The sequence below is a fragment of the Macrobrachium nipponense genome, chromosome 6 (genome assembly GCF_015104395.2).
Source record: "Macrobrachium nipponense isolate FS-2020 chromosome 6, ASM1510439v2, whole genome shotgun sequence".
Classification (NCBI taxonomy): Eukaryota; Metazoa; Arthropoda; class Malacostraca; order Decapoda; family Palaemonidae; genus Macrobrachium; species Macrobrachium nipponense.
Genome location: NC_061108.1, coordinates 55953020 through 55967481, shown reverse-complemented (window position 1 = coordinate 55967481; position 14462 = coordinate 55953020). Strand labels below are relative to the sequence as shown.

General features: G+C 35.6%; 1 protein-coding gene across 3 annotated transcripts in view; it reads left to right on the top strand.

The window, feature by feature from the left end:
* The window catches only part of LOC135216375 (N-acetylneuraminate 9-O-acetyltransferase-like), a 363601-nt gene that overhangs the window by 108316 nt on the left and 240823 nt on the right, over positions 1-14462 (top strand). For all 3 annotated transcript variants that reach the window (XM_064251636.1, XM_064251639.1, XM_064251637.1), the window contains one exon: positions 117-236. In XM_064251636.1, the coding sequence (XP_064107706.1) occupies positions 117-236 (120 nt within the window). The remainder of the gene's footprint in view (positions 1-116; positions 237-14462) is intronic.

Genomic DNA, 14462 nt, shown 5'->3' with positions numbered 1-14462 from the left:
TAAATGTTATTAAATAAAGGAAAGGAGTAGATCTGCTTTTAGAACTAGACACTTGTTAAGACTCTTAAGTTCAAATCATATGGTTGTTATTCATATTTACTCCATTGAATTTTCAGAGAAGTAAGGTACTACCAAAACTTATTGTCATTGGAAGTGCCACACACACTATCAAGATATCTAATGGGTCCTCTCTAGCACTTGAAGAGTACAAGAAAAATTTAACGCATATAGCTTCTGTAAGTATTGCAAATTTTTTTCTTTTCATTATGCCATTCATTTTCATTATGCCATTGAATGAATGAGTTTTCTTTCTTTGCTTTTGATATGTTTTATTCATGAATTTTACATAATCTCTCTTCCCATGAAAACTGGAGGTAAATGCAGTGACTGTGAGTGTGTGTATAGCTGAGAACAGAATGGAAGAGTAAGGCCAGCTCAGGTCATGAGTGACTCATAGGCCTATTTAATAGGATTTTGTTTCTCTAGTTAAGTCAGTGACAGCTGAAGTGTGCCTTGTTCGATTAGCTCCATGTATGAAAGCATAGGTTCATACCTAAGAAATATACAAAATACTTTGAAAATCAGATACATCAATTGAAGGCTCTTATACGCACCAAGAGAAAAACTCAAATGATACTAGAAAAAGCCATGGAGAAAGTAAATCTGAGGAAAAAAAGGGAGAAAAAGCTAATTGCAGTATGGATAATAGCAATACATCAGACTAGTAAAGCAAGCAGTCTCAGAAACTATACAATTGTTGAGGAACTAAATAACTTGTCATATGAATACCTTTTGAAGGATTTCACCCAGATTAGGGTGAGAATTACCTTGTTGAGGTCCTCCTGCATTGACAGGTCAGTGAACACAATCGGTTTTTTTTTCTCTTATACTCTTCCTCACTCTTATAGTTGTAATCCACATTGGTTGACTAACAACTAGTCACGTAATTCAGTGCTTGGGTCAACATAGGCATAAGGGATCTTAGGAAACGGTCATTCAACCCTCCTTTCTCTCAGATGTAGGAGAAAGGAGGTATCTTGGTAGATATTGTGTGGAATATAGCGTGAACAACAATACAGGAAATTGTTAGGCAAAAAGAAGGAAGCAACTAAGGGGGGAAAGAGGAAAAAACATTTTACGCTAACGAAGCATTTTTTAGTACCGTCATAGAGGACAGAGTATTGGGGACTCAGTAGTCTGGAACTAAAGTTCTGCTAGCAAAATTAAACAGAATAGAAAGTGAAAACATTCCCCTGTTCTAAAACTAAGACAGTGGTTAGGAAATCAGAAAATTGAGCTACAAACTAAGGTTAGTTTTTGTTACAACATACATGTAAAGCAGTAATGATTATTTCCAAAGTATAATAAGATAGGGAACAGAAAAATTTAATCAGGTACTTGGAAAGCTTAGTCTATACTGTAGCAAAGAAAACAACAGAATGCTACCCATGAGACATATTTACTAAGCCTTGATCTCATAGCCATAGATAATGAGGAAAAAGTCAAGTATATCTTAGTTTTACCAGACCACTGAGCTGATTAACAGCTCTCCTAGGGCTGGCCCGAAGGATTAGATATTTTTACGTGGCTAGGAACCAATTGGTTACCTAGCAACGGGACCTACAGCTTATTGTGGGATCCGAACCACACTATATCGAGAAATGAACTTCTATCACCAGAAATAAATTTCTCTGATTCCGCGTTGACCGAGCCGGGAATCGAACCTGGGACCACCGGATTGGCAGCCCAGCTCGAAAACCACTCGTCCAGCGTGGAACATAGATAATGAGGAAAGAATATAATAATGCTGTTATCAAGACACTAGAATTCTTGGATGTGGGAGGTATCTTTTAGGTAAACAGTAGTATATAGAAGAGACAAAGTAGCTGGAGCCGGGCTAGGCTACAAAAAACTATGGTGCCATTAAAGCACGTAATATGAATGGTTAGTGAAGTGTGACATGAACAATGCAGAGGTCTTTTTTGAGAGTGGTTGTGGAGGGTGTGAAGAGGTGTATGCTATATGTTAGGAAATACTTGAATCCAGTGAGCTGTTGATGAGAGACAGAACATGAAATGCTGAGAGATGAAGTAAATAATCTTGAAAAGAAGCTGGATACTGTGGATCCTGCTAGATCGGGGTTCAGCAATCACGGATTAAGTTTACTTTGCAGTTTTTTTTTTTTCATTGCAGGGAAATTCACTACTTTGCAGAAAGTTTAATTGAGGAATATTCATTAATTACTGTATTTTCATTTTATTTTCGTGACCACATACGTTTTCTTTAATAAAAGAATGAATATACTAATTTACAAATATTAATGTTAATATTTGTAAACAGCTAAATATCAATCAAATGTTAAACTCCCATAATATTGATTTATTATCATTGTCATATGTACTGTATAAAAAAAAAAAAAAAAAAAAAAGAGATGTTCACCCCCCTTTCTCTCTCTCTCTTTCCATGACGACACACTATTGGTTGAAGGAGTGGAAAGTAACCAATGACAATTAAGCTTGTAGCTCGATGCTTTGCATATACTGCCAATAGTGTATGAGTTGTATTATTTTGTCACCCTCTTCCCTCTTCAGTTCTCTCTCTCTCTCTCTCTCTTCTCTATCCTTCTGTCATCTCTCGGTCCACTCTCTCCTCTCATCTCTCTCTCTCTCTCTCTCTCTCTCTCATCGTCTCTCTCTCTCTCTCTCTCTCTCTCGTCCCCCTCTCTCTCTCTCTCTCTCTCTCTCTCACTGAGATAAGAGAGAATTTTCAGTAATTGGGATGGGCTTGTAGTTCCTAACCTCCGTGAATACGGGGGTCAACTTTATATACATATACAGATGCTCCTTTACTTACGAACTTTTAAGTTATGACTTCAGATATACAAACACATGGTCATATATTAAAATTTGTTTGGGACACTGTCTGCTACCTATCAGTTTAAATTGTGTATTGAATTCCTCTGCTTTGCTACAATTTTTACTGCTGCCCATGCCAAACAGCACCACAGCTGACGCCAATGTGCCGTCTCAGATTCTTGAACCTACACAAGTGATAGGATATCTCTTGTGATCCAATTTATTCCTGTTATTTTATCGTGAAATATCGAGCCAATCCTTATTCTATCATGGCTAATGGCAAGCGTAAGGCAAGTTAAGATAGTGGCAATGGTAAAAAGCGGCAAGCTATCTCAGTGGAAACTAAGGTAGCAGTTCTAGAAATTGTAGATAGTGGTGCAAAAATGGTGGAGGTATCACTGGATTACTCAACTGTTGGCACAATCTTTTAAAACAAAGATCAGATAATGGAACATATAAAAAGTGCTGTGCAAATGCAGTCAGCCATTATAACTAAGAGAAGGGAAGGGTGGTAGGAGTGGAAAAAATTTTAGGTATCTGGATGGAACACCAGAGCCAAAGAGGCTAAAAGTCTTTTTGATGACTTAAAGGCTATGGTTGGCAAAAGCGCTTGAGATGAAATATTTGCCGCAAGTTACGGATGGTTTCATCGCTTCAAACAAACACGTTAACTTGCATCATGTGTCCATTATTGGTTAGGCAGCCAGTGCTGACTAAGCAGCAAAAAAAAAATTCCGAAATACTCAAGGAAATATAAGTGGCAGCTTGTGGCTATCATGCAAAGGGATGCTGTTTAATACACACACACACACACACACACACACACACACACACACACACACACACACACACACACACACACACTCTCTCTCTCTCTCTCTCTCTCTCTCTCTCTCTCTCTCTCCCACTGAGGAAGGCAGCAGAACTGCTACCAAAAGCTACTATTTTGAATTTTACTCATTGACATTATGTGCTTACCATTTTTTCCCATTTACTGCAACTCGCCACCGAGTTGATTATTCTGTATTACATACCATCAGTATCGTCACTAATTTGATCACTATCACTAATAGTACATACTGATCAAGCTTTGAAGAATTTCAAAACACGTCTTCTCCCTCCAACAGCTGGACTAACACTGCTCGAGAGGGCAGTGCTCCCCTTACCTCTACGCACGGGCTGGCTACCACATTATCACCTTGCTAGCAAAAACTGCTGAGCACTGCAGTTTCACATATTGTTTCAATTAATTTTTTGTTTATTTACAAAAACAAGAGAATGGTAATAATTTTTTTTAAGGATTATTGATAATCTATACTTAATTTCTCTTGTCCATTTATATATTCATAATTTTGTGCATATGTATGAAATCTATAGGGAGTGCTGCAGTTCCACAGTGCCTACTGGTTACACTCCTCATCAACTTGTTAAAATTCACAAGACAACTCTGTTCTGAAAAAAAATACCAGAAAATCGTACATGAAGGATAGGTTAACTTTATTGCTGGGTGGCAACGCATCAGGAGACTTCAAGCTAAAGACGCTCCTAGTTTACTGTGCTGCAAATCTACAGGGGCAAAAATATAACAAAAAGTTCTCTACCTTTAATCTGGATGCCCAGTAATAAAGCCTGCGTGACTCTTGCTGTATTTGAAGACTGGTTTTCCCATCACTTTGTTCCTGAAGTCAAGCTGTATATACTGCTTTGAGAATGGGATTCCTTTCAAGATTCTCTGAATTTTGGATACTTCCCCTGGTCACCCACGGCACTTAGATGGTTTTCATCCAGGTATGAAACTTGTGTTTGTCCCCTAACACAGCTTCCCTCATTCCGATGTTGGATCAAGGCATCATAGCAAATTTCAAGAACTCTTACACTTGCTGTACGCAAAGTCAACCTACCCATTATTCGCGGGAAATTAGCCCATTTGCGGGTTTTTCTAGTGATTAATATTCACTAATTTGTGTATTTATTATTTTCATGACTCAATACATTTTCGGGATACAGAAATGATTTACTAATTTTCAAATATTAATATTGATTAACCCTTAAACACCTACTGGACGTATTGTACGTCAACAAAAATTGTCTGTTGGGTGCTTAATTGACGTATAATACGTCGACGCAAAAAAAGTTTTTTTAAAAATTCGCGGAAAAATAGTTATAGGCCGCCTACTTGGTGAAAACTTTTGAATCACGCGCTTTGAGGGATCCTGGGAGTTCACCGATCAAGCTGTTGTTTTGTTTACAAGCGTTACCTAGCCGCGCATGCGCGAATTGCTTTCTTCTCGCACCAGCAAGAATCAGCGACCGGTTGTCCGAGAGCAATCTTTTGCTGCAATCATGTTTTGCTGAACTTTTGCGAGTGTTTGAGTATTTGTGGTCTTACAAGATGTACGTAGAGATGTCTGTACTTCGAATGGAGCATGAAAGGCGCATTTTGCCTCTTGGTAGGGATCGTGTGAGACCTATTTTGGACTTGGATGCTGGAGAGGGACCAAGCAACCAAGATGACCTAGCTCCTCAACGCCGTTCCATGCGGCCTTGTGTGGCCGAAAGTGTTCAAGCGCCACATCGTTTGCCTTTTACAATCCCTAGGAAGCATCAGGGTGTCCTGAGGGGCCTTCGTAGGCATTTGGGAGGCCTCGAACCAAAGGACATAGACGAATACTTGTTGGAGCTTGATCGGGAGCAGCTCACAAGTCCTCAATTTGATGGCGGTTGGTCATCTAGTGGCGAGTACATCACTCCCGATGTTAGTGATGATGAATATTTGCCCCCAAATTCCATATCGGAGTCACAGGCTGAAAGTGAGTTGGAGTTTAGTGGTTTTAGTGCCTATGAGGGGAAGTCTGAGGAGGAGTTGTCGTCGTCTAGTTTTGTTGTTGAGGACGACACAGAAAGCGAGGGCCTAAGTGAGGGAGATAAGCTGGGGGGGGGGGGGTTGTTCGAGTGCGAAACATGGGCTCGTAGAAGGTCGCAACGTCGCACCAGCCTAGATGAAGGCCTTTCGTCTGAGAGCGACGAGGGGTGGTCGGAGGACCCCACCCCACCTAACATGCACCCATTCATGGCAGCACCTGGGCTCACCGTACCTGTTCCTCTCACTGCTCTGGGGTTCATTCAGCTGTTCCTGATGCGGGAATTGCTGGAATACCTGGTAGCAGAGACGGCGGACTACGATCGGTACTGCTGTGGCGAACTGCGGACGACGTTGTCGTAGTCATGGCTTAACAAACACAGCGGTTTCTCTTGGTATTTATTATCCAAACCTCAAGGTACAAGATACAGTTCAGTACTGAATACTGAGAAATAGTATATACAGGAAGTAAACAATGATTATGATAGTTAACAGCAAAAGCAGTTAAGAACTATTACAGCAATAATTAGCATAACAGTTATATGAATATTACTTCGGAGAATAACAATCGTTAGACAGTTAAGTATACAAACTATCTCACTCCCCTTCTTATTTATGGGACAATATATGAATAAATCGGGAATGACAATAAAATAAATTTACTAAATAATACAAGAATAAAATAAAAAAATAAATAATTGCCATTTAACATGTTACATTTATCAAGACGAGTATTATCATTACTATAAGCTGGTGGGGCTGCAACCTCATGGACATGGCACATTTTTTGGGGCTCCACGTTTTTTTTTTGAATGATGCCTGCTGCCGATGTCAGGCAATATTGGAGGAGGTATTTATTTTTAAGTACGCCCAATGTGCTGGCATTATGGCCCTTGATAGTTTCTTGGCGTTGGATGAGTATTTCAACACCTTCAACCAAAGGGCCATACCCCGGAATAACCCCGATCGCCTCATCTTAGTCCGCCCAGTGTTGGATTACATTGGTGAACGGTGCCAGTTTCTCGTGGTTCCTGGCAAGAACCTTTCTGTGGATGAGGGGATGATGCCTTACAAAGGATGTCATAGCATAAAAGTGTACAACCCCAAGAAGCCAAAGGAATATGGTGTGAAATTATTCTTTATTATGGAGGCCAACACTGGATATGTCGTGGGCTTCTCGGTGTATTCCGGGGTCTTCTCCATGCTGCGTGACACTGTCTTCGGTCTTGTGGATCGTTTCCGTAACCAGGGATACCACCTGTTTATGGATAATTATTAGTGTGCAGGTCAGTGGTACCCTTCGGTTGGTGCGTGGGGCCCCGAATGTCCTCAAGAGGTTCGCTAGCCAGCCACAACATCTGGGAAGAGGAGGTTTGCTAGCCAGCCGCAACATCTGGCAATAGGAGAGACAGAGTGGCGGCGGAAGGGAGATGTCTTTATCATCTGTTGGAAGGGGGTCCGACTCGTCCCCATGATTACGACGAGTCATGAGCCCATCCAAGAAGAGGTTGTTCAGCAGAAGAAGATACGTTGGCAGGGCCAAGTTACGTCTGAGGAGTTTTGTGTCCAGCGGCCTACCATCATTGGGCATAAATCGAAATATTGTGCTAGAGACATCCAATTTGTTTCAAAATGAAGGTAAATGATTGAATATCACTAGAATGTTAGATTTTCTGCTTACCCAAAAATACCAATATATATATAGGCGGTCCCCGGGTTACGACGGTTCCGGCTTACGACGTTCCGAGGTTACGACGCTTTTTCTTAAATATTCAATGGAAAAATCCGTCCTGGGTTACGACGCTTGTTCCGAGGTTACGACGCTGACGCTTCCGACGCTCCGAGTTAACGACGCTTTTAAAAAACGCATACTATGATAAAAATCCTTTATAGTTTAGCACAGTATATTAATAAAAATAAGTTTCTGGTTAGATTACAACAAAAATTTTGAGATTATGATGATTTTCGACACTTTTTATGTTGTATTTTTCTATGTTTTTTAGTGACGCCTCATATGCGGAACTAGTTTCCGAGCGAATGAATACATACTAGTTTACATATAACAGTCCAAAAGCGCAAATAATGAAAAAATCATTGCTTGTTTCCAGTAATAATAACAAAACGAAGTTTCTGGTTAGATTACAACGCAAATTCCAAGTATCCAAAGAGAGACATTATCCAGTAATTTGATCAGAGAGAGAGAGAGAGAGAGAGAGAGAGGAGAATAGAGAGAGAGAGGAGATGAGAGAGAGAGAGGAGAGAGAGAGGGGAGAGAAAGAGAGAGAGCGAGAGAGAGAGAGAGAGAGAGTCGTCTTCCGACGCTCCGAGTTAAGGACAGAGAAGTGTTCGTTTCGTTAAACGGCCTCTGACTCATGCCAGTAAATGTTTTGTTGATACTAATAATATAAGCCTATTTAAAGATAAGTTTACTTTAATTAGTCTATATGATACGTAAATAGTAATCAAAACTGTTCTTGTAGCCCTCAATATTTGGCAAAATCGAAGTATCCAAAGAGAGACATTATCCAGTACGTAATTTGATCAGAGAGAGAGAGAGACGAGTGAGAGATGGAGAGACGAGAGAGAGAGAGAGAGACGCTTTGGCAACAATGGTCTCGGGGGTTTTTTATAGCTTCCTTCTGCTTGATGATCGTGGATATTGTAGTAAGGATTTGTCGACCATACCTCGTTTGCCAAATCGGACGATACGAACGCCACGTTCATGCTTTGCTATAATTCATGTTTTGCTTCCATCGAAATAATTTTCTTGGGTTTTTTCTTATCACCTGCTTTGTCTTTAGCTTTGAGACCCATGGTTAATAATAAATAGACAAAATAACACGAAAATAGGCGCAAATACAACGAACTAAACAACGACGTGTTAACATGCAGCACCAACAAACAAACAGACTGAACGCCATTTATCGGTTGCCTATACAACTAACACTCATCGCAAAATCGTATCTCAAATATTTCTTGTATATCAAAGCTTGTATTTTCGCAAATTTTCTGTTATATCTCAAAACATTCGTATATTAGGGCAATCGTATGTCAAGTTTCCAATGTAATTTGATCAGAGAGAGAGAGAGAGAGAGAGAGAGAGAGAGAGAGAGAGAGAGAGACGCTTTGGCAACAATGTCTCGGGGATTGACGTAACGTTTATTTTCTGAACAGATAGGACAGAGAAGTGTTCGTTTCATTAAACGGCCTCTGACTCATGGCAGGAAATGTTTTGTTGATACTAATATATAACCTATTTAAAGATACATTTACTTTAATTAGTCTATATGATACGTAAATAGTAATCAGCTGTTCTTGTAGCCCTCAAGATTTTGCAAAATCACTCCAGGTTGTACATAAAACTTCAAGAATGTAGTGTCACCAGAGATTACAATAGTTTTTTTACCTTCAAGAACCAGCATTCTTTTATGAAAAATAACTCCAGGTTGTACATAAAACTACAGGAAACAACATGTAGTGTAACCAAAGGATTACAAGTAAGGTTTTTATAACTTTTTATTAGTTTAAGACATATTTCCATGCGTCGTTCTGGCTTACGACGATTTTCGGCTTACGACGCGTCTCAAGAACGGAACCCCCGTCGTAACCCGGGGACTGCCTGTATATATAGTATATATATATATATATATATATATATATATATATATATATATATATATATATAAATATAATATATATAGATATAGATATAGATATATAGATATATATATATAGATATATAGATATATACTATATATTGTATATTAATATATCTATATATCTATATCTATGTATATCTATATCTATTATATATCTATATCTAATATATATCTAAATCTATAATATATCTAATATAATATATAATATATAATCTATATAATATAATTATATATATAATATTATCGAATCTATATATATATATATATAGATTATATAAAATATATATATATATATATATAATTATATATATTATTAATTATAATATATAATTATAATATATATTATTTATATATATATAAATATATATATAATATATATCTATATATCTCATCTATGTATATCTATATCTATATAGATCTATATATATAGATCTATGATATATATATAAATCTATATCTATTATATATATATGTATATATAATTTCTTTATCATATCTAATATGTCTATATCATATATATCATATATATATATATGAATATATTATATTATATAATATATATAGTATATATATATAAAATATCATAATATATAGATTTCATTATATATCTATAGACTATATATATAATTATATATATGTGTCCTGAATATACTATATAAGATCTATATATAGTCTATATATCTTAGAGCTATATATATATATATAGCTATATAGGAGATATATAGATATATATATATATAGATATAATATATATATATAGATATATATATATATATATCATATATATGGGCGTAGTATATATAGATCTAATATATATAGTATATATATTTTATATAGATATATATATCTATATCTATATATATAGATCGATATATATTTATATATATATATATATATATATATCTATATCATAATCTCTCTATCTATATAGATACATTAATATATATATCTATATATATATTGATCTATCATATAGAGAATATACTCATTATATATCTATATATCTATCTATAATATATCTATATAAAATCTTATCTATTATATGCTTATCTCTATATAATCTCTAAATCTATCTATATATCTAGATTCTATATCTCTAATCTATATCTATCTATATATCTATGATCTATATAAATATATTCTGATTATATATTATTATATCTATATGATATCATATATTATAGGGGTTAGCTATAATAATATAATATACTAATAATATATCTCTACTATTAATATATATATATTGGTTATTGGTGGTATTTTTGGGTAAGCAGAAAATCTAACACTCTGGTGATATTCAATCATTTACCTTCATTTTGAAGCAAATTGTAAGTCTCCTGCACAATACTTTGATTTATGGTGAATTTTTTAAAAAACTTTTTCATTCCCTCCGCGCAAGGTAACTCATCTGCAAACCGAAATGTTTGAGTCACTTTGTCATAATATTTGCACCATTTTATATTAGCCGTTACATAGAGTTTTATATATGAAAATTAGTGCAATTTCATGTAGAATACAACATAAAATAACTCATGGTCGTAGCTTTTACCAGTTTTGAAATATTTGCTTATAAATCGCAATAAATAGTAAAAATTCGGTCAAATTTGATTGACCGAAATGGTCGAAAAACCCAATTGAAAGCTAAAACTCTTACAGTCTAGTAATATTCAATCATTTACCTTCATTTTGAAACAAATTGCAAGTCTCTAGCACAATATTTCAATTTATGGTGAATTTATGGAAAAAACTTTCCTTCCCTCCACGTGCGGTATCTCAGCGGCAAATCTCCAAAATGTTTGAGTCACTTTGTCGTAATATTTGCACCATTTTATATTAGCCGTTATATAGAGTTTTATATATGAAAATGTGCGAAATTTTATGTGGAATACAACAAAAAATAACTCATGGTCGTAGCTTTCATCAGTTTTGAAATATTTGCATATAAATCACGATAAATAGAAAAATGACCTTCGGTCAACTTTGACTCTACCGAAATGGTCGAAGAACGCAATTTTAAGCTAAAACCCTTTCAATCTAGTAATATTCAATTACTTACCTTCATTTTGCAACAAACCGGAAGTCTCTAGCACAATATTTCGATTTATGGTGAATTTTTAAAAGAAACTTTTTCCTTCCCTCCATGCACGGTATCTCGTCCGCCAATCTCCGAAATGCTTACGTCACATTGTCGTAATATTTGCACCATTTTATATTAGCTGTTACATAGAGTTTTATATATGAAAATGTGCACAATGTCATGTAAAATACAACAAAAAATAACTCATGGTTGTAGCTTTTATCAGTTTTGAAATATTTGCATATAAATCACGATAAATAAAAAAAATTCGACATTTGGTCAAATTTAACTCGACCGGAATGGTCGAAAAATGCAATGTAAGCTGAAACTCTTACTGGATAGTAATATTCAATCAATTACCTTCATTATGCAACAAACGGGAAGTCTCTAGCACAATATTTCGATTTATGGTGAATTTTTGAAAAAAAAAAAACTTTTTATACGTCCTTGCATTACGAATTCATGCTTCATTTTGTGATAATATTTTCTCTATGTTGCTTTGATCATTTTACAATTAGCTATATACCAAAATGATTGCAATTTAGTGTACAATACAACGAAAAAAAATTTACTCATTAGCTTGAATCGTTTTGCTCACAGTGCAATTTGTATACAATTATATATGAAATTTTTTTTGCGCTGTCATATATTCTAATATTTATATATGACAATGATATTTTTTTTCATTTTTGATGGTTGCATACTAAACCTCAGGCAATGACAAAAAAAAGGAGCCAAAAATGAACTCTTTATCTTGAAAACTGAGCATGCTGTGATTTTTTAAAAAAACTTTTTTTCCGCTTCGGCGCTCACTCCCGAACCCCACCGGCATACAGGAGACAATTTCTGAAATACCGCTTAGGTTATTAAGGGTTAATACTGTACTAGTAAGTTTAATAAGTTTAAAGGATATCACATAAAAATAACAATTCTCTCTCTCTCTCTCTCTCTCTCTCTCTCTCTCACAGAGATGTATGTTTTTTATGATAAATGATTTACTAATTTTCAAATATTAATATTAATGTAAACAGCAATAATATCAAATCAATAATGAAAATACTATAGTAAATCAGTAAGATTTTAGTTTATAAATTGAAAAATTATGTAAGAATGAAGGAAAATCCATTCTACCTCACATCTTTCTTTTTAGATCCAGGTACTAAGCTGAGGTCCAGAGCTGTCAAATATGTCAAGTAATCTGACAGAAGGGGGGGGCAAGTTGGTCTTGCAATTTCTCTCTCTCTCTCTCTCTCTCTCTCTCTCTCTCTCTCTCTCTCTCTCTCTCTCTCTCTCTCTCACAGATGGTGTATGTATGTATGATATGTTTATTAATATTTTCAAATAATAATAATAATATAACTAATTCATATGTGGTAGCATTTTAAAGAAACACAATAATCTTTCCATTTCATATTTTTAAATAAGGATAACTCTCTCTCTCTCTCTCTCTCTCTCTCTCTCTCTCTCTCTCTCTCTCTCTCTCTCTCTCTCTCCACAAGATAGGTATTTCATAGTGGTGACACTTCCCCGCTGTTTTGGCTGGAAGTGTTAGAAATGTATGTATATATCTTGAAAGGTACTACGTACTGCATTTTATGATAAAATAATAATTTACAATACTAATTTCCAAATAATATTAAGTTTAATGAGATTAAGCAATAACAATAAAATTTCTCTCTCTCTCTCTCTCTCTCTCTCTCTCTCTCTCTCTCTCTCTCTCTCTCTCTCTCTCTCTCTCTCTGTTATTGACTGTTCTTATATCTCATCTTATTATTCTATAATGGGCGTTATGTCTGTCCGTCCATCCATCTGCCTGTCATTCAATCACAGCCAAACGGCTGGTCCGATGGACATGAAACTTGGCAGGGTTATAGTGCGGACCCCTAAGATGGTTTATATTGGGGTTTCATACTACGTCCCCCACTCCTGAAACGGAGCTGGTTCTGCCCGTGAAACAGGGCTGGCTATGCCTGTAGACTTTGTTACTTTACGAATGTATCATACATAATTTCTTTATACATATGACTTATCATTTGGAAAAGAATACTATAGGGTTAACATCAATGACATAATAGTTAAAAAATATTAGCGAGTCACTTATATAAAGCAGCAGATAAATATGCTTTTAGTTAGGATTGGTAAATTGCGAATATTTTCAATGGCAAAATGTTTAAGATAACTTTGAAAATATATTAATAATATAATCTTAATGATTAATACATTAGTAGGATGTTATTTAAGGTATACATTTGGTATTTGAACTTTCAAGATAGGCAGTTATAAGCGTTTTTGTTTGATCTCTTGTAGGCTGGCAAAGAAACACAAGCAAAGATATGTCTCTGTAATAAGAGGTTACTATACAAACTGACGGCTAAGCAGAGACTTACAATATTCGTTACATATATATAAAGAAAAGTATTACAGAACTCTCGCTTGTTTATTTACATTTGAAACCAATTACCATTACAATATAATTTCCGAACAACCCATTACATAACTAGTAAACAAATAAATAATTATGGATTTGTTTGTGTACAGTGGGTCCCCCTCCCGTATTCGCGGGGGATGCGTTACCAGACCCCCTCGTGAATAGTTAGAATCCGCGAATGTTTGAACCCCTATAAAAATGCTAAAAACAGCCTATTTTGTTAGTTAAAACTCAAGAAAAACCCACTAAAAATTTTCCTACTGGTTTTTTTTAATAGTTTTTATCACAAAAAGTGCATTTTATGATGAAATTAATAAAAAAAACCAGGAATTTGTGGATATTTATCATAGAAAAATACCGCGAATGCGCGAATTTTCCGCGAATAATGCAGTGAAACTTTCCCGAGAGAAATCCGAGAATGTGTGAGTCCGCGAATCTGGAGAACGCGAATACGGGGGGTCCACTGTATATCACACACACCTCCCCTAAAGATGTCTAGGGTGATAATATTATAATCCCTGGCGTCTGAAAATTCTTCTTATTCATACGTGTTTTTCTTCCATTTTACTTGTAGACGATCAGG